The 23,498-nt window shown below is 43.0% G+C and overlaps 5 protein-coding genes across 9 annotated transcripts; 3 read left to right on the plus strand and 2 right to left on the minus strand.

The window, feature by feature from the left end:
- The first annotated feature begins 77 nt into the window (after positions 1-77).
- Positions 78-4,557, plus strand: LOC6506374. Its single transcript, XM_001957965.4, has 4 exons — positions 78-410; positions 515-1,394; positions 1,462-1,631; positions 1,710-4,557. The coding sequence occupies exons 2-4, from the start codon at positions 954-956 to the stop codon at positions 2,677-2,679; spliced, it is 1,581 nt and encodes a 526-aa protein (XP_001958001.1). The 5' UTR covers positions 78-410; positions 515-953; the 3' UTR covers positions 2,680-4,557.
- LOC6493561 lies at positions 4,543-5,936 on the minus strand. The gene is made up of 2 exons (XM_001957964.4): positions 5,785-5,936; positions 4,543-5,412 (listed from the first exon to the last, which is right to left on the minus strand). Exons 1-2 carry the CDS (start codon positions 5,815-5,817, stop codon positions 4,663-4,665), a joined length of 783 nt encoding a protein of 260 aa, XP_001958000.1. The 5' UTR covers positions 5,818-5,936; the 3' UTR covers positions 4,543-4,662.
- Positions 5,937-8,563: 2,627 nt separating this feature from the next.
- LOC6506375 (eukaryotic translation initiation factor 4E1) lies at positions 8,564-12,039 on the plus strand. Of its 5 annotated transcripts, none has more exons than XM_014909238.3 (6): positions 8,564-8,758; positions 9,873-10,204; positions 10,291-10,667; positions 10,727-10,826; positions 10,891-10,978; positions 11,045-12,039. In XM_014909238.3, the coding sequence occupies exons 2-6, from the start codon at positions 10,148-10,150 to the stop codon at positions 11,206-11,208; spliced, it is 786 nt and encodes a 261-aa protein (XP_014764724.1). In that variant the 5' UTR covers positions 8,564-8,758; positions 9,873-10,147; the 3' UTR covers positions 11,209-12,039. The 5 variants fall into 5 exon arrangements, with proteins under 5 accessions (XP_014764724.1, XP_014764725.1, XP_032310821.1 ...); XM_032454930.2 differs by lacking the exon at positions 8,564-8,758 and adding an exon at positions 8,845-8,959; XM_044714697.1 differs by lacking the exon at positions 8,564-8,758 and adding an exon at positions 9,191-9,232.
- Positions 12,040-12,175: 136 nt separating this feature from the next.
- Positions 12,176-20,345, plus strand: LOC6506376. The gene is made up of 6 exons (XM_001957962.4): positions 12,176-12,378; positions 16,522-16,753; positions 16,895-17,039; positions 17,214-17,334; positions 17,907-18,577; positions 18,633-20,345. The coding sequence occupies exons 1-6, from the start codon at positions 12,299-12,301 to the stop codon at positions 19,208-19,210; spliced, it is 1,827 nt and encodes a 608-aa protein (XP_001957998.1). The 5' UTR covers positions 12,176-12,298; the 3' UTR covers positions 19,211-20,345.
- A 1,119-nt stretch (positions 20,346-21,464) lies between these two features.
- Positions 21,465-23,117, minus strand: LOC6493560 (heat shock protein 27). The gene is made up of 2 exons (XM_001957961.4): positions 22,301-23,117; positions 21,465-22,228 (listed from the first exon to the last, which is right to left on the minus strand). The coding sequence occupies exons 1-2, from the start codon at positions 22,586-22,588 to the stop codon at positions 21,857-21,859; spliced, it is 660 nt and encodes a 219-aa protein (XP_001957997.1). The 5' UTR covers positions 22,589-23,117; the 3' UTR covers positions 21,465-21,856.
- Between the last annotated feature and the right edge of the window lie 381 nt (positions 23,118-23,498).

The raw sequence follows: 23,498 nt of genomic DNA on the forward strand, positions 1-23,498 counted from the left end.
ACACAAAACTAATTATTTGAATAATCTTAATATTTATTTAACAAAAATATAGAACTTGTTTGTAAGCCCTCTGGTCTGGTTGAAGTTTTCATTCAACCATCGTAAATCTGGTCACACTAACTATTAGTTTTTTGTTTATGTTGGGACGTCGGAAAAATCGGCTGTTTTCCCGTGGTCCGTCTGCATTGAAAAGCTGCTAAAAAGCTAAATATAAAAATCAGCGCAGCGCGCGGCCAGAGACACGTTCGCTGCATTGTTTTCCCATATGCCGACGGGAAATATGTGAGTCGAGTGGAAAAAAAAAACGCATCTTCTGTGTGTGTATATATATGGTGCGCAAGTGTGTTGGTGTGTTTGTGCAATGGTGCAATGGAAAAAGTCATTATTATAAATGAAAACGAGTGAAATGTGTAAGTGTGGCACCGAAAACGGGACGGCTCTTTGAACTTTTCCATTTTCATGTTTTCACCTCATCTTCTTTTCTTCTCCACCCCCCACATCCCCACCCATACAGACAGCCAACAACTCCCACTTGTACGTGTGCGGGGTGCGCAGTGAAGAAGGGTGTTTACCGTTTACCGTTTGCTATTGCGTCGGTGTGCGTGCCAGATAAAGACTCGACTCGACTCGAATTTGCTGCCGCAGAGGATATTAGTGTCAACGCAATAGCCTAATATGCATGCACGTCCATTAATTACGCCAAAGGTCAGAAGTTACAGGACCCAAGGAGCAATAATAATGCTGTAAGACGGCGGCCCAAAAGCTAGAGCGAGAGAGGGCGAGCCAAATCGAGTGCGCTGGTGTGAGTGCGTGGTAGAACAAAGAGGACGAAGAAAACACGGCTGGGCGAATTCGCCGCAAGGCGAATTGAGTTTGTTCTAGGAATCAAACCTAAGGATAATCCCCCTAAACTAAATAATCCGAAGACTGTTAACGTGAATAGGCCGATAACCATGTCAGCGGCGGAACTCGAGGCGGAGGCATCCTCGCCAGATCAGCAGGCCCAGCAACAGGCTCAGCAAGGACAGCAGGGCAATGAAACGACATCCACAACCACCACTGCCATCGAGGAGACTGCTCACTACAACAACAACGATGACATCGTTGACACCCAGATGCCCCTGGCCAATATGCAGATGCAGCAGCAGATGGACGGAAACAACAGCAACGGAATGACAGGACTCGGCATGAGCCTGATGAACTCCTCGCCACCGCCGCACAGCTATCGCCATTCGAGGGCCTATCGCCACTTCAAGAACCCGCCGCAACCTCACATGTGCATCCGCACCACCACGGAAGCGGGCGAGGAGCTCTTCATCAATGTCCTTAGCTGGACACGCATCGTGATACCACAGGAGCCCAGTGATCCGATTCCCCTCTACGGGGGCATGCGAGTAAGCTTTATTACATCCCTTTAAATGCATAGATTTGGTTACTAAGTCCTTAAAAATTATATTACAGGTGCCACCTGGCAGTCCGCGCAGTCCTCCCATTGTGTTTGCGGTGATGGCCAATCCAGAGGTCCTGAAAGACTCCGGACGACACAGCAAGGATCCAGAGGAGCGACGCGCCATGGTGGAGCTAATGTGCGACTTTGTGGAGGCTATGAACCCAGGCGTGAAACTAGTCAGGTGAGACTCTAATCTCTTTTCTATAATTTCTAGAGAAGATTGGCCCTCCATTGTCCTTAATCCCATATCTCCTTCTAGAAACGCCCTTATACTCAAGGATCGCGACATTTCTGGCGAGCTCAAGGATGTGTGGAATGCCGTGCAGGCGCAACGTGATCGGGAGCGCGAAGAGCAGATGCTGCAGCAGCGCCAGCAGCAGCACTACCAGAACATCACCACCCAACAGATGTTTCCCAAGTCGCCGGATGCTGTACGGGCAGCCAGTGCTTCCGGGGCGGCAATGATGGAGGGGAATTCGCCACCTGCTGCCCTCGGAGAGCCGTTGCTGGCCGAGCAGGGCAATGGGAACAGTCCCGGCAATGGGAATGGCAATGGCATCACCCTGGCCGTGTTTGCCCAGCAGCTGGATAACAAGGTGGCCAGTGAACAATCGGAGCAGGAGCTAGCGGAACAGGAGTCGAGGCCGCTCGAAGAGGCTTGTGTGGATCAAACGGATGCTGGCAGTTCCGTGAATGGATCAACAACAACCCCACCAAGCCCACAAGCTGTGGCGGAGCCAGAGCCCGAAGTGAAGGTCGCTGAGCCAAAGGCCACCAATGGAACAGCAGCTCCTGTTTCCGTGCCGGTGTCGGCAGCTCCTGTTTCCGCCTCACCAGCACCTGCTCCAGCACCCATTACTCCAGCACCAACTCCCCCACCTGCCGCACCAGCCAAGAAGGAAAAGCTTGGCGGATTCTTGCCAAACGGTTGCATCTTCCCGCGCTTCAAGAACAACAAGAACAAGGACAAGGACGGCGGCAGTCACAAGGAGGGCAAGAGCAAAGAGAAGACCCTGCTGAATGCCCTCAAGAAGAGCAAGGAGAAGAAGGTGGCGCCCAGCGAGCAGCCCGTCGAGAAGGCGAACGCATCCGACAACGGCACCACCCAGTACGAGAAGAACTGCATCAATAATTTGGAGTGCGAGGTGCAGAAGCTGGACCTGAACAGTGGCTCCAATGGGGACAACGGCATGTTCATCAAGCTGACAGCGGCGGCGGCTGCCAAGTAGAGATAATCCTGAATTTACACAAATATCTCGTAGGTAAGTGGGAGCTGGAAGGAGTAGGAGCAGCGAAAGGATCTTCGAGCATCCCTTTAGGGCTTAGAGTCGTGGATAGAGTCGTGTAGCATATACAAGATATATATATATATATATATATACACCCGCACAGACAGAGAGACACACAGACACACCCCAGCATTTACACAGTTGGTCAATTTTTTGGATAGCTAACCGGAGCAGAGGCTCCTGAAGAGAAGTTAATAGATGGAAAGCAACAGTTGTGCCATGCTCCAGCTCATAGACGTTTATAGAGAAAGGAAATAAAGCTCCCAGGATCTTCCTCCCGGCATTTAACTGAGAAAGGATAAACGTATTTCATAGTTCAATATACTCGAATGTATGACTCGCATACAGTTTTGCCTTATATACAAAATGAAAGCAGCCCCCAGAGAGCGCCAAACTCCATTCCTGAACTCCTGACACACCGCCTCATCTCATCCTCCCCCAACATGTGAAAGTATTACGATTCAAGCACACCCTACTCCTGGATCGATTGATCTCCAAGCTTTGAAGTTGAGGGCGAACCAACAGGCCAGGTTTAGGTCGAGAGCCTGTTTAATTTTTTAGCCAACTACTTACTAACTTATGTACCTTTGTATACCCGCTATAGGATCAGGTATACAGATCCCCCTAAGTTTATTATTTTTTCAAAATTTAACACCCTATCCCTCTGAGTATTTATTTACTTTGTGTTGTCAGTTTGTCAGTGTTTTTATTGTTTGTTCTAACCCGATCCCTCAACTTCAAACACAACCAATTCACGAATCATCCATACCATTATAGAGTATATAGAGTAAACCTCAAGAATTCGAATAACATTCGGGAAACTCAACTGAATAAGAGAGAAAAACAAAAAGTTTCAACTGCAATATCGGACTGAACAATGCTGCCATATAAGAAAAAATAAATAAAAAAATATATATATACACTTGATAACTTTGTATATGAAGTTTGTAATTTCCATAAATGAACGAAATTTGAATTGTGATTCATTCAAAAATCTAATTTTCTTTCCACATCGAAGATATTTAAAATTGAGAGAAGCTACAACAAGAAACAACACAACGTATACCGAATAAAATATAATTTTATAGTTCGTTTATATTTTTGTTTAAGGTGCCATACAGGAAGAGTGTATGAGAGTTAATCAAAATTGCATCCAATTGGTATTATTCGAAACCCAGAGTTTCCTTAAAATGTGAGTTGAAACGCAAAGTCCCGAATCGGATCGGATCGGTCGAAGAGAACCCTAAAGTATATGCTAGTTTTTAAACTGGTTGTAAATGATAAAAGCTCGTGTATAATTATTATTAAAAAAATATATAAATATATATATATAGCACGAACAACGGCAGAAACAGCAACATCACACTATAATTACAAATTAAATTAGTTTAAGTTTCAAGTCTTCTCAGCGAAGAGCAAAAAGCAATAATTTTACTTCAAAAGAATGGATCGAAGGCCAGGAAAATTATAAAGAAAAGGCGTATTGAGTGTTGATTGAAATATAAACTGGATCTGGATTGTTTTTTAAATCTTTAGGGGATTTTTTAAATATTTTTTTAAAACCTAAAAATTGTAATTTTTCAAAAACGAAAACTCGAAAATGTGTAGTTTTTTTTACCATTTATGTTTAGACTTTAAAGTGGTCTATGATTTTAATTGAGAGTTGTAGATTTTGGAAGAATTCTCTAGAGATTTCTGAAACAACCCGGAATAGAAGAAACACAACAGATACTTGCGGAGAAAACCAACACACAAAACACACACATTTTTATATGTATATGTATGTAATAATAAAAGATCGTATTTGACAAAAGTGTACTTGAAGCTGCTATTTATTTGTTTTAAGCGAGTGGTTTAATAAATATTTGTGGCTACTTAGATGAGGGCTACCTTCTATAGAACATCCTGTACAAGACGAATCCCCTACTCATCCTTGTTGTTGATGGCGCGGAGGCGTTCCAGCTCGGCACGCTCCTCCTTGTTGCGCAGCAGAGGCACATTGTAGTCGAAGGCGTAGAAGAAGCCCTTGGGCTCGCCAGTCTCCTCCGGTCCGGGCACATACGGGGGCTCCTCGTGGACGTAGGGCTGTTGCTCCTGCTCGGTGGGCTGGTAGCGACCCTCCTGCTGGTATTCGGCGGCATAGGGATCCGGGTTGTGGCCAGCGGCGGCGGCCAGCTCACCCCACAGCTTGAAGTGCTCCTCCTCGGCCTTGAGCACGGCCGGGGTCTTGGTGGCGGGCTGTTTTAGGTGAGCCGGACGGTTGTCCTCCACATGGAAGCCGGTCTTGTCGGCATAGTAGTTGGCGATGAAGTCACGGCCATGTGGCTGGACGTATTTGTAGGATCCGGTCACCTTGCCAGTCTCGTCGCGCTTCTCGTTCTTGCCCTGGTTCCAGTCCCTGTAACCGTAGGCGAACTGGCCCAGACCGTCCTGGCCGTGGTACTGGTGGGCGTCGTAGTGCTCCTCCACATAGTCCTCCGGGTGCTCGATCACCCGGCCCATGTAGACGAACTCGCCCTTCTCGTTGCGGGCCTCCGGCAGGGGATTCTCTCCGGTCTTCGGGGCATACTCGATGTCTCCGATGCCACGCAGCTGGGCGCTGTTCAGAAACTGTTGCGCCTCCTCGGGAGTGATGTTGATTTTGAAGATGTTCTCGCCGCTAGCCAGGGTGGCCTAAAAAATAAAGACAAGATTCAAATAAATTAGCAAAAATTAATAGAGATTCATGCCAAAAACGGCAAGTCAAGCCTGAAATTATGACTTTTATATTATTAGACACGCTTCACATTTCGTTAAATCACAAAAAAGATAAAGATGATGTCATTTCTCGGACTATAGTCATTGATTAAAGGTCTCAGTGTCATCTCGCATGTAACTAAGGAATTACTTAATATTTTGCACACATTTTTCTATTTGCACTAAGCCATCACACAGCAACCCGGATTTTAATTCAATAGATTCAGATACTATTCAGGAATCTCTGAATCGATCGGAGATCGAAGACCATAAATTATAGATTAATTATGTAAATGATCTGCTCTTTACCAGCATCAGGGCAGCCAAGATGAAGCACTTCATTGCGAATTCGAAATAGTATTTTTTGGGTTAAAATGTATAAAATATATCCAAGCTGTTCTGCAGTTGCCGCGCTACTAATATCCGAATAAGCCAAGTCGCTGCTTATATACTAACTTTGAAACTTGGTTTTGTTTTGCGGCTTTTGCGTTTTGCATAAAATCTGTGAGATCTCCGAGCTTCGAGCTGAATGAAGATGTTCTACAGGTGTGTGAGTCTCACTGACCAGCAGACTCGGATTCACCTGTCCGGTTTCTTACTCAGAATCTTACGTGTAGAATCGCATCCCAGCCAGGCTAGCCAGGCAAGCCAATTGGAAGTTCATTATCAACGTCGCTCAAATTCGCACTTCTCACCGAAGTCGGATATGAAAACATCATTAATTGTATGTATGCCGTCGTATGCTCAATTAGTTATCTAATAGCCCCCTCATCTTTTGTTTCCATTTCTCGGCATAACCCTTTTCGGACCCCATTCAAGTGGCAGTTTGCGCGCTCATCGGCTGTCAGTTGGGAGTATCTCAAAGATACTTTTATTTGCCACTTAAGATTCTTTAATGTTTCGAGAATATTTGGCCATTTAGATATGGATCTTGGATCTGGTTTTTTTTTATAAATCTTATCTGATGGTGGGAAATGTGGTTCCCAGGAAGCTATCAAAATATTTAGGCTCGTTTTTATAGAAATATATTTTAAATAAAAAGGTACTTTATATTCGAACCTTTTCCCTTTTCTAATTACACATTTTTTAAGCTCCCACCTTTATTACTTATGATTTATTTCCAATAAAGCATCTTTGAGCGCCTCAATCACTTTTTAGTTTTAATTAATTCCAAGTTGGCGGCTTGAACTTCGGGTTTCCTGTAGATCGACGGAAGTTTTTGTTTAGACATGAGGCAAGCACTTGACGTCCGCTTGAATAATGCATAATTAGATGCGGGCTTAATCGAAGACGGGCTATCAAATGTCAGAGTGCTCAACCAGACCAGGCTCAAGAGTAATTAGAGCTTACGGATCTCCTCTTTCGGGCAGAGTCTACGGAATCGTGATAGTAGCTCTTGAAAGGCGCTTACAAGGGCCTGGTTCTTCAAGGCAATAACTGCGCAGTTCCGCGATTACAAAATGGGCTTGCTATTTAAATAATAGACGAGCTTCACGTTCCAGGCCGGGCCAGTAAACATCTTCAATCTTCAAGATCGCGACTAATGCAACAAGCCACATCATCATCTATTCAATATAATAATATTTTGGTAACATCATCCAACCATCTCGTCTGTTGCCGGGGCTACTTTGTAGTTCCCACTGATTTTTTAGGTGTTTCAGCTATTTTTAATCATTTTATTTTTTTTTTGGGTGGCGAAACTCTAGACTTGAGGTGTTCTAAGCCTGGTTTTAAGCTCTGGGAACAACAAAGGTTCTGGGTTATTTATGATTCACCAACAGGTCCAAAACCAAATCTATGTGGCAACAAAACAACATAACCTCTGACGCTCGTCTTCTGACTAAAGTTACTTTTTTATTTCATTCATTTATATTTTTTTGTTGTTTATTCAGGCAATTTCTGGAATCCGCTTTTTAAAAAATAAGTAAACAAACTATTAAGAATGTTATTTAATGGAAATTCATTGATTCATTTTTGGAGAGGTTCTTTTGTTTTATTTTTTTGTCAGTCTGCGAATTGAATTCCAATTGATGATGATGCAAAAGTCTAAATAAAAACGAAGACCTAATTTTCAACCAAAAATCAGGTTTACTGGGCCTCTCCGTCTTATAATTTATTGATAATTACTTATAATACATTGTAAATTTTGCGCAGGCCTTATAATATTTAAAATAATTGCTTATGATAAATGATGCTGGAGTTGTTTTTTGACGCCGATCGTGATCTGAAAAACAAATGGGAAACAAATGAAATGACAGTTAAATATTCGTAGATGTCATTTTTTGATTTGAGAAACTAGGAAGCAAGATTTGAAATCAATTTTTAGAAAGTTTTTTAGTTAAAAATATTACAGAGCCTCCTGTAAACAAAAACAATCTTGGTTTTTGACTTTAATAAAGATATTTGAAACATTTTTGGTTTATTTAGCATACCCAACAATTGTAATACTGCTAAAAATGAGAAAAATTCAAAAGAAGCATTGCCCGCGTAAATTTTAAAGAAGAAATAAAAAAAAACAACTTTTTATGTTTTTCTATTTTTTTTTATATCACAATGCTTAAAAGTAAACTACTTCTAATTATATAATTGTTTTAACATTGTAATTGTTTTAACATGTGACGCACTACCTCCACGTGGTTCTCCCTGGATTGTCACTCAACACCCTGTACGGGGATGTTGATATAGTAAGCCGAGTCAAAATTCAAAGACTCCGCTGGCTGGGTCACATCGCCCGTATGGAAGAAGACGCTCCGGCTCGTAAGGTATTTGATGCGGTAATCGTCGGAAAACGGAGGAGAGGACGACCCCGGATACGTTGGCAGGACCAGGTGATGGAAGCCCTGTCTACATCTGGTGTTACCAACTGGCGAGCGCGGGCCCAGGACAGGAAAGCGTGGAGGCAGATTGTGCAACAGGCTGTGACCCGATAGGGTTGTGATGGCCATTTATATTATATATTTAACATTGTATTGATATACAATATACAATTGACAAATATAATTCTGTAGTTTTTTGAGCTTAGAATATAAAAACCCCCCTTAAAGTTTATTGCTACTCGCTGAAGTTTCTCGTTGATAGATATATTGGTCACACTAATTTCTGTAAAATTAGGCACATTTAATGAAGGTACCTTCGGTCAGTCTGGTGTGTTCACAAAAACTAAAAACTAATTAAAGAATTAACCAAATCTAAATTAAGAGCGACTAGCTTACGCAGTACGAGTGCGTATCTGAATTAAGGAACAGTGACGACTTCTACAATGGTAGTGTCCGAGACAGAAAAGGTAAGGCCCATCCAATAGGAACAGAAAAGTGAGCCAGCCGCATGGCACCGAGTGCCGTGGCAAAAACAGGGTTGTTGCACAAGAGGGGGAGGTGCACGGCAGCTGTATAGCCGTTTAGCCGTTTGGCAGTGTAACGTTGGCGTGGCATCATCGCTCATCTCACCGTTTCCTATCAGAAGCCTGAAAATCACCAAAGCACCTGTAATTTCGTACACAAAATTAACCAGAGTCACCGCTAATTGTTACTTGCACGCTGTTGTCAACGTCATTGCTCTCTCGCTCGCCCTCTATTTCTCTTACTCTTTGTTTCTCTCCTTCGACATTTGCATACCACACGTTTTCACTCTGTTCGCTCTCTCTCTCTCTCTCTGTGGCTGGAATCGCGCCCGCGTCTATGTGTGTGTTGTGTATGTGTGTGTGTGTGAGTGACAGAAGCATAACTAGGCGAAGCGGAGAGACAGAAAAAAAAAATAAGTAAATTTTACTGCAAATCGCGAAGAACAGTTAAATATTATTTTTGGCTTTAGTGCAATCTACGAAGACTAAAAGCATCGCTGAAAAACCGTTGGTTTTCTTTTCGTTTCAAGTTTCACCTTCGCGTACGCGTTCGCCTCTGCCACCGCCTCCACCTACTTTTCCTCTCCTCCTATCCGACTTTTCAGTTATCCGCGCCGCATTTAGCCGAAACTCTTTGTTCAGTCCATTTCGGAGCTCCCGGAGCCAAAGTGAAAATTCTTTAATTCAATAAAAAACCTCAATTCCTCCGATTCTTTCAACAGGCAATCTGTGTTTTTATGTCAAATACGTGCGCGTGTGTGTGAGTGCTGTAATTTCTCCCCCCCTCGCTCGTACACAGCACTTTCATATCGTATCGGAGTTGGAGTTGAAAAAAAAAAAAAAAAAAGCTCAGTTCGGAAACAGTTAGGATCCTTCTTTTTTTCCCAAAGGAAACCAAAGTGAAACTGCCATAAGAAAAAAGAAAATACAACAGAAACAACAGCTCCGCTCACTCACCCCCTTTCTCACTCAAATCTCACTCCCCCAAACAACAAGTTTAACGAGTTTGTATTATTTTGTATAATTTTTTTTTGTTTTCGCCAAAATAATACACAAGTGAAAATCCGTAAGGCGAGAGACTGCAGTCAGATATCAAGAAATAATTCCACCCGGCCGTCACGTCACATACACACTCGCAGAAATCTGATCAAAAAAAAAGCTTCGCTCGCACACACACACACACCCTTACACCGAGCAAAAAAACACTAGCGCCAAGTGAATCACAGCGATCTCCTCGCCGGAACAGAGCAACCAACCAACCAACCAACCACCCCACCACAGAACAGATCAGCCATCAATCGCATCCAAAAACACGCACGCACGGCCGCCAACATGCAGAGCGACTTTCACAGAATGAAGAACTTTGCCAATCCCAAGTCCATGTTCAAAGTAAACATATGATCTTGTGCCTGGAAGACAAAACCATTTAATCCTCATATCTCTTCTCTTTTCTCTCCGTTTCTTTTAATTCACAGACCAGTGCTCCCAGCAGCGAGCCGGCAGGCAACACAGTGGCTCCTGGTCGTCCCGAACCGACTCCAGCTGCCCCAGCACCTGCTGCTCCGGCCAAGGAGGAGACCAAAACAGCCGGAGATGCCGTCACCGCTGACGCAACGAAGCCAACTGGTGGTGACGACGCCGTGCGCACCGAGCATCTGTTCAAACACCCGCTACAGAACACATGGACCCTCTGGTACCTGGAGAACGATCGCTCCAAGTCGTGGGAGGATATGCAGAACGAGATAACCAGCTTTGATACTGTAGAGGACTTCTGGAGCCTGTACAACCACATTAAGCCTCCATCGGAGATCAAGGTGGGCAGTGATTACTCGCTCTTCAAGAAGGGAATTCGGTAGGTTTCGATTGATATCTCCTCAGTATTACCAGTTGTCCTCATAATTTCGTTTTCAGCCCCATGTGGGAAGATGCTGCCAACAAGCAGGGCGGTCGCTGGGTGATCACCCTGAACAAGAGCTCCAAAAGCGATTTGGATAACCTGTGGCTCGATGTGGTGAGTGATTCAGCAGAAATGATAAGTTAATCAATGACTAATGTGGAATGTATTTGTTGTGCAGCTGCTGTGCCTGATTGGCGAGGCTTTTGATCACTCAGACCAGATATGCGGCGCTGTTGTAAACATTCGTGGCAAGAGCAACAAAATCTGTAAGTATTTAACCATTTTATAATAATAATAATGGCTTTAATGGTCTGATTTTCTTTTGTTTTCAGCCATCTGGACTGCCAATGGTAACAACGAGGAGGCAGCCTTAGAGATTGGCCACAAGCTGCGCGACGCCTTGCGTCTGGGACGCCAGAACTCGCTGCAATACCAGCTGCACAAGGACACAATGGTCAAGCAGGGATCCAACGTCAAATCGATCTACACTTTGTAGGCTGAGGCCTGGCCCGCCAACTATTACCACACAAAGTTTAGTTTGTTTGTGTTCCCTTTAATTTATGGTTATAATCAACAGCGATTGATCGTAAAAATCGTGCTATTTTGTCCAAGACCCCCGCGTACATAAACCGAAACCGAAAGAATGCCCCTTTGTTATCAGAAATTGGCAGAAAAAAAAAACGATCCGCTTTTTGTAGTCATTGTCAAAAATGGATTAAACGAAAATAAAAATAAAAAAAAAAACTACACTAAAACAGGATATAAAAAGGGTTTTTATTTTTAATCTAAACTACAAATTTAAAATTTAATTATTAATATATAAAAAAAAAATACCCAAATGTATCTTTAAGTGCGTTTTGGTATTTATTATCTTGTGGTAGTGTTGCCAACTATCTTGCAGAACGTTGCCACATTAGTGTTGTCACCTAGCAGTATTTCAAATACACCGCCATTCGGTCACACTGCTGTCGCGTGAATGGAATAGTAGGAGGACAAACGGCTTTGTGTTAAATTTATTGAAATACAAGAGAAATGAGTGCAATTCGGTAGCGTTGTGGAGCTCTTCGTGGGGTCGGAAAAATTACGGCAAAAAGACCCACAGTTGGCGTTCGTGCAGAAGAAAATTTTTAATAATAGACTCGCGACCAACACACAAACAAAACACGAAGAAGTTCGTGGTCGTTGAAAGGAAAACCAAAAAAACAAAAAAAAAGCGAAATAAAAATAAAAGTGCAATAGATTCAGTTGTAAATTTTTTTTTTTGCAAAAAAGAAAATCAAAGTAGTCCCTGCCAACACGTTCGTACATATTGAGCCGAATCCCCCCCGCTATAAATAAATCGGAACAAAGCGGAAGAGGCTGCTGCAGCAGCGGCGACAGCATCTGTTTATCATTGAAAGAAATAAACAAATAAAAATCCGAGAGGAGAATCATAACAAAAGCATAAAAGACAAAGGCGGTGGATTTGTGAACCCCTCCTTTGGGGGTTGCAGTTCCAACCGAAGAGTAGTCACAGGCGTAGGCCCGACTATGCTATACCCTTTTCGTTCCGAGAGATAGACCACGCGATAAGACACCCTGCGACAATGCCCTGCGACAACTCCAAGACCTCGTCGGATATCGAGCCAGTGGATTGGAATTCCGGTCAGCATTATGCGAATGTCAGGTGAGTTATCTAATACTGAGAACTGATTACTAATCTTCTTTTTTAATTTTGTATTTTTGAGAATTTTTTTTAGGCTCATAATTGTGTTTAAAAAATTGTAATATGATCTAGACTAATCCTAGACTAGTTCCTAAGAAAAAAACAAAACAATTGTATCTATAGCTGTTTTATTGTAGTCTTAAGATACTATGTACTATCTGTAAGATTGTGTAAATTATCAAAAAGAATAGAGATCGAAGACTGAGTGCATTTTTACGAAAACTAGTTATACAATTGACCAAAAAAACCTTCGAAAAACAAACCTTAGTGTCCTTGACACGGCTGGCAACAAAAAATTACCCTATAAATTATTCTGCGGCAAAAACATTCAAGTACAACACGAAAACCCAAAATAAGTGCAGGCACACGCAATTGAAAATTCCGAGGATGGGGGTGCACCCAGTCTGTTGCTGAGTTTATGTTTCAGATACGGATTGAGGGGGTTTGACATTTTTCTTGGCATTGTCCGTCCATTATTTATAGCCAGAGAGTGGACCAAGATTTAAATGTTTGATTGCCAGCTGCAGGTCGGGCAGTGTGGGAATTGAAATAATTTAGTTGGCAAAGCAGATTACTCCGATCTAATTACCCATAAAGTTTCAAATAATACATATATAGTCTGTTTTCTGCGGAAAGTAAATCCAGCTGTCCATACTCAAAACAGATAAGATAAACCTGAAAATACATTTTGAAATATATTTTCCCCCATTTGTGATTCATTTTCTTTCATTTTAGAATCCCTTGAAGCAATTGCGGTTGAAATACATCCATTTAGCACTTAATAACGATCACTTAATAACATTGATTGCCTGGGAACATGTACTTAACATACTCACTCGATCTACACCGATTTGATTAAAATGCAAATTCGCCGGATTAACGATGCTGGGAGAGTGTCAAGTTCGCCTGTCGGCTAATTGGTTATTATTTGCGATTTATGTGGAAGCAAATCGGACATGACAGGTCGTAGGTTGCTGCTGCCTGCTGGCAAGTTGTGACTTTAAGTTATCCATGCAAATGAGTACTGTTTAATGGCCCATAATTATTCTTCTCTTAGCCCGGGCCCGGGCCCGGCAGTATGACGTTTTAATTTATAAACCCCACGCCAACCCGTCAACACCCTCGATCCAGGGCGTTAGCTTATCACTTAGCCAGGTCCAGTCCAGTCCATCGCAAATCTAATCTGTCGCTGGCTTCGGTGTTTTGTTTTCATATTTTTTGTTGTCTCAGGTGTCGTTGGCAATTGTTTCTGTTTATATTTTACTCTTGGGCTTGGGAAATTCAGTTTAAATATTTGCCAAGAATAATGAAAATGTCTGATAAGAGTCGGTCGGGCTATTGGCTTTCTTTCCACCACATCCAACTGAAAAATAATACAAATTGTGAACACATTTTGGCGCTTCCATCGGGTATAACTTTTGCATTAATTGCTTCGTGCTGCCCTCGAACTTAAACCAGTTGGAACTTAAAAATAAGTTTACACAGCACATGCCTCGAAAAGTAATGCGCAAAATATCAAAGCTCTGAAACAAAGCCCAAGAAACAACAAAGCGTTAAAAAAAAACAGCTCCGAATTGGACCCCTCCCCGTCTGATACAAATTTTCATTCTCCAACCAGCTGATACTTCAAATACATGTATTATGTAGCATATTTAACATCTCCATATGCACATATTTATAGAGATTTGCTTGTTTTTTATCCGGTCTGGAGTGGCGGAGGTCGTTCTCCGCTCTTGTATCGCTCCTAGCCTTGAATTGCAATTTAATAAAATGCGACAATTAAGTTGTAAATAAATGTAGAAGAAATAAATGTTAAATAAATCCCATAAAATCTACAAATTTGTAGTATTTAAGCTCCCTTTAGAAACTACATATATAACTTTCATATTTCTGATAAGAGTTGTCCTAATTCTGTGAGATTATATATTATGACTTGTTTTTTATACCTTCCTGGAATTTCTTAATTTTGAAATTAAGAGCTTTGTCAAGGGCATCGAAATAAAGAAAAAAAATAAAATACACTGAACTGAACTGCAGCTTGCAGTGGAAACCCAAAACCGAAATAGCAAAGACAAGTTTTTGTTTAGTTTTCGCTGAAACGAGGCACCTGTCTGTTTTTTTTTTTTTATACCTGGTAATATGATAGGAGTGCCAGAGTGTGTGTGTGCCCTTTGATATCAGTTTAATCAAACCGAGATCGGGCAGACAGAAACGAAATTCCGATCAATAATGCGAGAAACGCCTTTCCGAGAAGCGCCTTTGTTTTCCTTTTTTTTTCTGATCGACAGTACGTACTTCGTGTATAGATTTGTATTTATGGATGGGAATTGACATTTCCGTTCTAATTGGCCTGAAAATTTGTTCGGACTGGCAATTTGGCTAATATTTATGCCAAGACATGCGTCCGATTCGGCCAAGTGGCGACTGTCTGGAGCCCACAAGTCCATAACAGCAATGGAGTCGTAACATTCAAGACTTACGCATGTCCTTAACCTCCAACGTATCCGGCTGTGTGTTTACTTTATGAGCCACTGTTCTGCGGCGGTGTGGGTCATCGATCCAAGGCCACACACGCCATCCAAAACACCGGGCCGGGAGCAGTAAAGAGGTGGAGGACATGTCCATGTCCTGTTTTTGTGGTTGTCCATGACCATGCTGGCAGGCTGGCTGGCTGGCAGGCTGGCATGTCCTTCGCCCCAATCACGCACTGGCGGCCTGAACTCTAAAAAGGATACAGACACACGTACTGGAGATAACAGGGAATAAAAAGAGGCACTGAGAAAAAGGATACTACTGCTAGCTACTAACTGCTAAGTAATATAATAGAAAAATTAAATAAAGAAAACTATGATTTCTTTGTGTGTGTGTGCCAGAAAGTAAAAGTTTCCCTCCACAACCCCTGGGCAGTTAGTTAGATTAGATAGAGGTTCCCTCTCTCGGTTGTGGAATCCCCTCGCAGGTGCCGAGTGGGCGTACTCCACGTCGGCCATAATGATAGGGCATGGAGCGGCCCATGGAGCTAATTGCTTTGGCCATAAAAGTAGCACCAGATTGCCGTCGTCGTCGTCGTCGTCGTCCAAAGGGAACCCGCCACATCACAACTTAACTGAATTACTTGCCGGGCATTGGGTTGGGAGGGAATAGGATGGGATGGCTGGAAAAGTGAATGTTGGCGGGTTAGGAGGCGGTTCCCACACTAATCAAACATCACGTTCATCGCAAAGTTCAGTCGGTGGGTTTTATAAATATGCATTGGCATACATTCGATTATATGCATATATGGAATAAAAAATACAATCGATGCTTTTGTTATGTTTTTTTTTTTTTCAATTATAATATCAGATATAGTTCCAAACTCTAGTTCCCTATATAGGACTAGTTTTCCCAGAAATAAGGTGACGTGAGAAACTCTATAATTTTATTTAAGGTACATCCCATTTGTGGATCTCAAAATGATAATGTTACCAGGAAATTCCCGAGTGTTTTGTTTGGAATTACTTTTTGAAAACGTGAGATTTATGATTTCGGGGTAATTCTGACACCAAACAACTGTTCTGATTCATTCCGAATCGAGAAGCAGACTCATTTTCATTTAAACTCCCACTTATCCAATTTATTTGCAAATGACTAACATATCAGTGTGTTTTTTGGCTCAAAAAGATAAATATTATTAAGGGAATAATATTAAATATAAACTGCAAGTCTGATAGATGTAAGCCCACACAAATGCATTTTTAATCACTTTTCTAATTCAATTATATATTTTAATCGAACTTGTACCGACTCGGTTCATACGGTAGCTACTGAATATTTATTGGATATATTCGTAATGCCCTTAGTTGTAGATTTTAATCTATTTTGATCAGTGTTGTCACATTTTTTTAATGGAAACAATTCCCTACAAATCTAATTTGCTAAAAAATAAAAACATTTGTTGTAAAGGGACTGAGTAGCTGAATATTTTTTATATATTTAAGGTTTAAAGTATTTTTTAAGTGCCCTTGGACCCTGTACCTTCACTTACAATTTTTTAATTAAAACAAACATTCAAGAAAGTAATTTGTAATCCATTATAATAATATATTCTCTGAAATATCCTTACAGGTTCGGTTCGGGCAGCAGCCAGGCCTCCCAGAACAGCGGCGACATCTGCCGCATCTGCCACTGCGAGAGCGATCCCCAGAATCCGCTCCTGACGCCATGCTACTGCTCCGGCAGCCTGAAGTACGTCCACCAGGCGTGCCTCCAGCAATGGCTCACCGCCTCCGAGACGAACTCCTGCGAGCTGTGCAAGTTCCCCTTCATCATGCACACCAAGATCAAGCCCTTCAACGAGGTACGTACACGCAATTTTCCTCCACGATTCCACCAAACACAAATCTAATTTCATTTCCTTTCTCTTAACATTGTTTTGGCTTCGATGGAATCGATTCAATTGGATTGGATTGGACGGATGACAATTGGATGGGATAAACAGTGGCGCAGCCTTGACATTTCCGGCATTGAGAGGCGACGACTGTGCTGCTCGGTTTTGTTCCACTGTGCGGCTGCCCTGTGCGTCATCTGGTCGCTGTGTGTGCTCATCGAACGGGCCGCCGACGATGTCCAGCGGGGTCTGATAGGTGCGCGCACTGTGCTGCGAAATGAGCTCTGGGTTCGGGCAGGGGTCAGATAACTGCTTAGAGAATCCGTAATTGTTTAATTGTATGCCTGACCAGCCTGAACTTGGCCCTCATTATCGCACCACCCAGCTCTCTCTCTCGCAGCAGACTCTAAAACGCGAAATATCTTTCCAGATTGGCCCTTCTGGACGAAGCTGGCGGTGGTCACCGTGGGACTGACTGGAGGGATTGTCTTCATGTACATTCAGTGCAAGGCCTATCTGCATCTCTGCCATCGCTGGAAGGCAAGGAACAGGTGTGAATTGGGGTCTAATTATAAGATTTATGAATAAGTTCTTAAGATAAAATCATATAAAACTATAAAGACCGCCTCTACCGACTCTATATTATAAAAATAATTACTAAATGAAAAGAAAAGGCTTAAATCACAAGCTCTTAGCTTAGATGATATCATAAATTATTTGTTTATTATTTATAGGAATTATCATTTGATGAGCTCACGGTTTGAAGCTAATAGTTTTATATTTAATTGACTAACTTTGATTGATCTTCTTGAAACCCGAAACCCTAAACTGTATTACATTTTTCACTATCTGTAGTTCAAGTGAAGGCTTAATTGCATTTAACAATAACAATTAAGAGAAGTACATGGGAATATAACTATTTATTTATATATTTTCTTCCACATCTGTGATTTATCGCCAACCTGGAAGATAAATCAATCTTGTTTAGGGCATTAAACAGCTTAAGAGTAAACAAATTCGAAATAGAATAATTAACGATGGAATTATAGTAGTTTATTATAGACAAATAGGAGTGGAGGATGCCGGCCACACGTACGTTTCTAAAACTGTTTTCCATTCACAGAATCCTGCTTATTCAGAATGCGCCGGAAAAGATCCATCCCATTCCGCCTTCGCCGGTGGCTGCTCATCATCAGCACTTCAGCGAACCGTTGGCCCATTCGGGTGCTGCCAGCGGAGCGGTGGAGATCAATGTCGGCGCAGGACCTGGCGGACAGGATGGCGGTTGTGCGGCTATGGAGAGCGGAGTGGGAGCTGGGCTGGGCTCCCACCAGCATCAGCAGATGCAGCAGCGACTGCTGAATGCCTCTCCGCATCACATGCTACAGCTGGCCGCCGAGTTGGAGATGCCTCACAGCAGCAGCAGCGCCTGTTCACAGACGGAGGACGGACATGGTCACCAGCGACTCCAGCAGATGCCACAGGGCGGCCAGCAACTGGGCCAGGTGGCTGTGGCCGCCAATATCGAGTGTTCGCAGTCGCAGCACAACTACGATCGAGACTGGGCGCTTGACGACGTCGTCTCGCAGATCTCTTCGTTCCGGCCCTGTCCCCAGGGCTCGGGCAGCATGACGCCCTTCCACGACTCCATCCACAATGTCCTGGAGCATTCGGAGGGCTCTAGTCGCGGCTCGGCCACGGATCTGTGTGCCGGCTCTCGGCAGGATCTCAGTGCCAGCGGCATCTCCACGGATACGGGCCGTGAGCACGCCCTTCAACTGAGCAGCTTCAGTGGTGAGTGGTTGGAACTATTTCCGACTTATGCGGCTACTAATCTTTGTCCTTACAGGTAGTGGCGAACATAAGGCGCCCTCGATCAGCTCTGGAGTGTCGCACGCTGTGGCCAATGGACTCGGTGGATTTGTTTACAAGCCGCACCAGTCCAAGCGGTACTCCAACTCGTCCATCTTCTTGGAGAACCGCGACGTGCTGAGCGACCAGACCAGCATAGATCCGGAGACACCGATGCATCCTTACGATTACAGCACACCGCCAAAGATCGACTACCGCCACTCGGGCATGCTGAGTGACGACTTGCCCATTGGTTGCTGCACTGCCGACTGTCTAGGTGGATCGCCGCCGAAGGAGGAGCTGCGCCGCTACTCGGATCCGAAACTGAAGCCCGGGGAGGCGGACACTGTGCTGGACATCGATCTGCCCACATCGCCACTGTCGCCGCCGGCCGCCTACGCCAGTCGGGGGGAGTCCTATTCCCATCAACATTCGCAGGCCATTCATCGCAGCTTTGACCGGGTGGATGGTGTGGCCAGCCGGCGTCCATCGGAGGCGCAGGTGGATCGATCGCGGCTCAGTTTCAAGTCGTTGCCAAATCTCAGCAGCAGCTGCGAGAGCCTCCTCCAGAAGTAGTCCTGCAAAACTGATCTAATCTGATGCCCCAGCGAGCTCTCTATCTCTCAACGCTCCTTCCTCCTCCTCTGTCCACCCGCTCTCTCTCTCTCTATCTATCTATCCTCCAACTGCTCTCGAGAAGTATTCATCCCGCTGGTCGAAGGAGACCCCCGATATCCGGACTACATACAAATATGAACTATTTTTTTATACCGCACACCAAGGGGCTTCTAAAGCCAGAATTGTGGCCAGCGGCCCAGAGTATCTTAGTTATCCTCTTTGTGTTTTACAATTTATGTAGCAAAGCCCATAAACAATTTGAGACTGCAATGAAAACAAAAAAAAAAAAAGAAAACTTAAAAGGAAAGCAAATATTGTAAGGATATGCTGGGAAGGAAGGAAGGAAAGAACGTGAATTCGTATATCTAGACATAGTTGATGTATAATTTGTCTGTATCCACGAATATATACTGCTAATTATTGAACCCATCCATCCCCAGATCCACCCATGTCCATGTCCTAACTTCTCCAAGCCAAAAACCAAACAGAGAATGTAATTATTTTAGTCCATGAGTACGATGATGATGTCAATGTGCATTGTGTCCGTGTGTGTTTTGTTTCTTAACTTCTAAGTCAAATGAAATTTTAAAAAATTGATCTGTGATTAAGCGTCATTGAATATACATACATACATACATACATACAACATGCATGCATACATTCGTGGCACGAAAATGATGCACGAATGCAGTTGCAACCATAAATACATACATATTGACAGCAACAGTGCAGCAGAGTAGCAAATGCCCTAAAACATTTTTACTTAAAAACTTAAAAACTAAAACCAACAACAGCAACATGACAACCACTAAAAGCTTTTCGCGGTTAACAGGCGAAAAATCTCCGAGAATTGAGAATTTGAGAATTTGAGAATTTGAGAACTGAGACCAACTCCCCTCTGATTCTCTGTCTCGCATTCTCGCCGGGAAATATTGAATGAAAGCCGTTTTAGATTTAGAAATAGCATAAACAGTACATACTTATGATCGCTAAAAGTTACGAGCATAAAAACAAATGAGAAACAAAAAGGACAACTAAATTTTTTATTATGTATTAAATATTTAAATAAATATGTGCAAACAAATTATCACTATGCAAGCATTGTATTTCATTTCGAATCGTTCAAGGTATTCCGCTCAAGAATCGGGTGGAAATCGGCCAAGATATAGCCATCGCTGGGGGCCATATAGTGGCTCCATGCATTTTTATGGATTGTCATCCCCTTCGACAAGAAAATTAGATGAAAAATCTAAAAAATATATCGTTCTAAGATTTTGATGCAGATTGGTGGAGAATCGATTCACAAATCGATCAAGGTATTCCGCTCAAGAATCGGGTGGAAAGTGGCCAAGATATAGCCATCGCTGGGGGCCATATAGGGGCTCCATGCATTTTTATGGATTTTCGAAGGGGACCCACCAGAAAATTTGATGAAAAATCTAAAAAATATTTTGTTCTGAGATTTTGATGCAGATTGGTGGAGAATCGATCCACAAATCGATTAAGGTATTCTACTCAAGAATCGGGTGGAAATTGGCCAAGATATAGCCAACGCAGGGGACCATATAGTGGCTCCATGCATTTTTATGAAATGTCGAAGGGGATCCCCCAGAAAATTAGATGAAAAATGAAAAAAATATTTTGTTTTGATATTTTAATGCAGAGTGGTGGAGAATTGATCCACAAATCGATTAAGGTATTCCGCTCAAGAATCGGATGGAAATTGGCCAAGATATAGCCATCGCTGGTGGCCATATAGTGGCTGCATGAAATTTTATGAAATGTCGAAGGAGATCCCCCAGAAAATTTGATGAAAAATCTAAAAAATATTTTTATCTGAGATTTTGATGCAGATTGGTGGAGAATCGATTCACAAATCGATCAAGGTATTCCGCTCAAGAATCGGGTGGAAAGTGGCCAAGATATAGCCATCGCTGGGGGCCATATTTTGCAATTTTCGCGATTTCTGAAGGGGATACCCCAGAAAACGTTCCTATTTTTTCAATGTGTTGGGATAAAGACTTCGTTAAGGGAAAAACGAATTGAGTATCCAATGATGGGCATCCGGATACAAATTGCAAATACAATGGAAAAATGCAAATGAGAATTCCGAAATACGCAATGTGAATAAACCCGCGGAGAACCGGTTTGGGTGAATTGCAGCATGCAAATTATGGAGGAACATGCTGAAAATAATGACACAGCTGACTGATTTCGATTCGTATATGTATTTTATTCAGTTGTTCACAAAAGAAATGCAAAGTACTCCCGAGTGTTGCGGCTGTTCTTGTAACAAAAGTATAAAATGAAATGGAAACTGGCATTCTCCGAATTTCCGTATAGCCTAATCTAACAGACTACTAGTAATGTTTTCTTTTTTTTTTAAGATAAATGATTTCAAAAGTTCTTAAAACTACGATGTGATGATGTGAATGTTTGTGTGTGTGAGTAATACAATGGTGTGTTTTTTTTTTTTTTTTAGGTTTTTGGGGGTCTGCTGCTAAGAGCATCCTTTTTAGTCTTGCGCTCTCCGAGCAGCGCTGCAACACTCCTCCACTCCTTCTCCAAAGTTTCTTCTTCTTCGCCAGCGAAGTCTTCTCGTTCTTACTTGCCAGTCTCCATCTTCTCACCGGCTCCGTTCTCGGCCTTGCCATCAGCTGCGGCAGCTGCCTCCGGGGCCTTGACACTGAGATGGGCCGGACCAGTTTGCTGGATCTGAACAATGCGCTCGGGCTTGGCCTGCTCCTTGCTGGGCGGCGGTGGGGCCTTCAGGGTCAGCACTCCGTCGGACGAAACAGTGGAGACCACCTCGTTGGGGTCAAAGTCCTTGGGCAGAGTGTACTTGCGCACAAAGTGGCGCTGGATCAGACCGTGTCCGTCCTCACGCTCCTCGTGCTTGCCCTCGACCACGACGGTTTTGTCCACCACTTTCACGGTCAGCTCGTTGGGCTTGAACTGAGACACGTCCATGCAGACCTACAAAGAAAATTATAATTTATTCGTGTCTAAAACTACCACTGAATTGCAACTAAAATCCACTCTTCTTACCTGGAAGCCATCTTTTCCCACTGCCGGCAACAGGGAGTTCTGTCCCCCCGACTGGCGACGTGGCACCAGCTGGTGGTGGCCATGATGGTGGTTCCTCTCGTACGGCAAAAAACGGCGACGACCGATGGAGCCGTGGGGCATCATCAGACGAGGACGATGGAAGAGATCGTGGGCATGGACGCCGAATCCGAAGTCATCCTCCAGGAAGTGATCCCAGTCGTTGTTGAAGGCACCACGGTAGTCATGGTCCAATTCGCGAGCCAAGTTTAACAACGGAATAATCGACATTTTCTTTAACTTTAATCTTTTTTCAGGACAAAAAAAAACAGATTTTTTTAAGCTTGCACTCCGAAAAGCTTGTCAGATTCAAAATGCGGCGCGGCCGACGTCGGGACCGGCCTTTTATACCGACGCCGGCTCACACACACACAGAAAAGTGTTCTCGTTCTCTCTTTAGCTCTCTCGCAAGTTCTAGCTCTTTCTGGCGCAGCCGGCTTTGGATTGCGTGAGAGGGAGAGAAAAGCTACGTGTGTGTGTGTGTGTTGGGGAAAAAAGAAATTTTTGCATTTTCTGGGACCTTCTCTTGGCAAACATAAAAAAGAACAGTTAAATTACTCACTGTTCAGTACATATGTATGTGCATATTTATTTTAAGCATTTTCTTTTCTTATCGCCGTGAATTGTTTAAACGTCAAGAACCGTCTGGGTGAAGTGCATTGGAGTCGGCTGCATCCGCGAACTTTTATTGCAGTTGGGGGCGATGAACTTTCCGTCTCGCTCGGCTCTCTCGTGTTTGAGTTCTTTGTGTTTGCTGCAAACATTTAGCCGCTTCTGGTGGCGCTCCTCTTTTACTTCCCGAAGTCAGGCACAAGGGCAATTCAACGATTTGCAACATACAACATAACATACAACATGCAACATACAATATACAATACATACATACATCATGCTACATAAAAATGCATGTACATACACATTTGCAGACGGTTGCAAGAGGCAACTCTTAGTTTTTATTTCTAAAAAAAAACTACATATGTATGTATGTATGTATGTATGTACCTTAGGTTCTATGATTACTTCTTTTATTACTTCAAAGATACATAATATTATACATAAAAAAAAGTCGATCAGAAAAAGCTTATAATCTGAAGATAAAATATCAGAATAATTCATTAATTAAAGCCCATTCTAGAAATTT

The sequence above is a fragment of the Drosophila ananassae genome, chromosome 2R (assembly GCF_017639315.1).
Source record: "Drosophila ananassae strain 14024-0371.13 chromosome 2R, ASM1763931v2, whole genome shotgun sequence".
Taxonomy (NCBI): Eukaryota; Metazoa; Arthropoda; class Insecta; order Diptera; family Drosophilidae; genus Drosophila; species Drosophila ananassae.

Excerpts from the sequence above, each read along its gene's own strand:
- LOC6506374 (XM_001957965.4), top strand. The coding sequence starts at position 954 with ATGTCAGCGGCGGAACTCGAGGCGGAGGCATCCTCGCCAGATCAGCAG. Across the intron at positions 1,395-1,461 it reads CCCTCTACGGGGGCATGCGA|GTGCCACCTGGCAGTCCGCG; the intron begins GTAAGCTTTATT and ends ATTATATTACAG. Across the intron at positions 1,632-1,709 it reads CCAGGCGTGAAACTAGTCAG|AAACGCCCTTATACTCAAGG; the intron begins GTGAGACTCTAA and ends ATCTCCTTCTAG.
- LOC6493561 (XM_001957964.4), bottom strand. The coding sequence starts at position 5,817 with ATGAAGTGCTTCATCTTGGCTGCCCTGATGCTG. Across the intron at positions 5,413-5,784 it reads TCTTGGCTGCCCTGATGCTG|GCCACCCTGGCTAGCGGCGA; the intron begins GTAAAGAGCAGA and ends TTTATTTTTTAG.
- LOC6506375 (XM_014909238.3), top strand. The coding sequence starts at position 10,148 with ATGCAGAGCGACTTTCACAGAATGAAGAACTTTGCCAATCCCAAGTCC. Across the intron at positions 10,205-10,290 it reads ATCCCAAGTCCATGTTCAAA|ACCAGTGCTCCCAGCAGCGA; the intron begins GTAAACATATGA and ends TTTAATTCACAG. Across the intron at positions 10,979-11,044 it reads TGGCAAGAGCAACAAAATCT|CCATCTGGACTGCCAATGGT; the intron begins GTAAGTATTTAA and ends TTTTGTTTTCAG.
- LOC6506376 (XM_001957962.4), top strand. The coding sequence starts at position 12,299 with ATGCCCTGCGACAACTCCAAGACCTCGTCGGATATCGAGCCAGTGGAT. Across the intron at positions 17,040-17,213 it reads TGTCCAGCGGGGTCTGATAG|ATTGGCCCTTCTGGACGAAG; the intron begins GTGCGCGCACTG and ends ATATCTTTCCAG. Across the intron at positions 18,578-18,632 it reads TCAACTGAGCAGCTTCAGTG|GTAGTGGCGAACATAAGGCG; the intron begins GTGAGTGGTTGG and ends TTGTCCTTACAG.
- LOC6493560 (XM_001957961.4), bottom strand. The coding sequence starts at position 22,588 with ATGTCGATTATTCCGTTGTTAAACTTGGCTCGCGAATTGGACCATGAC. Across the intron at positions 22,229-22,300 it reads TGGGAAAAGATGGCTTCCAG|GTCTGCATGGACGTGTCTCA; the intron begins GTAAGAAGAGTG and ends TTTTCTTTGTAG.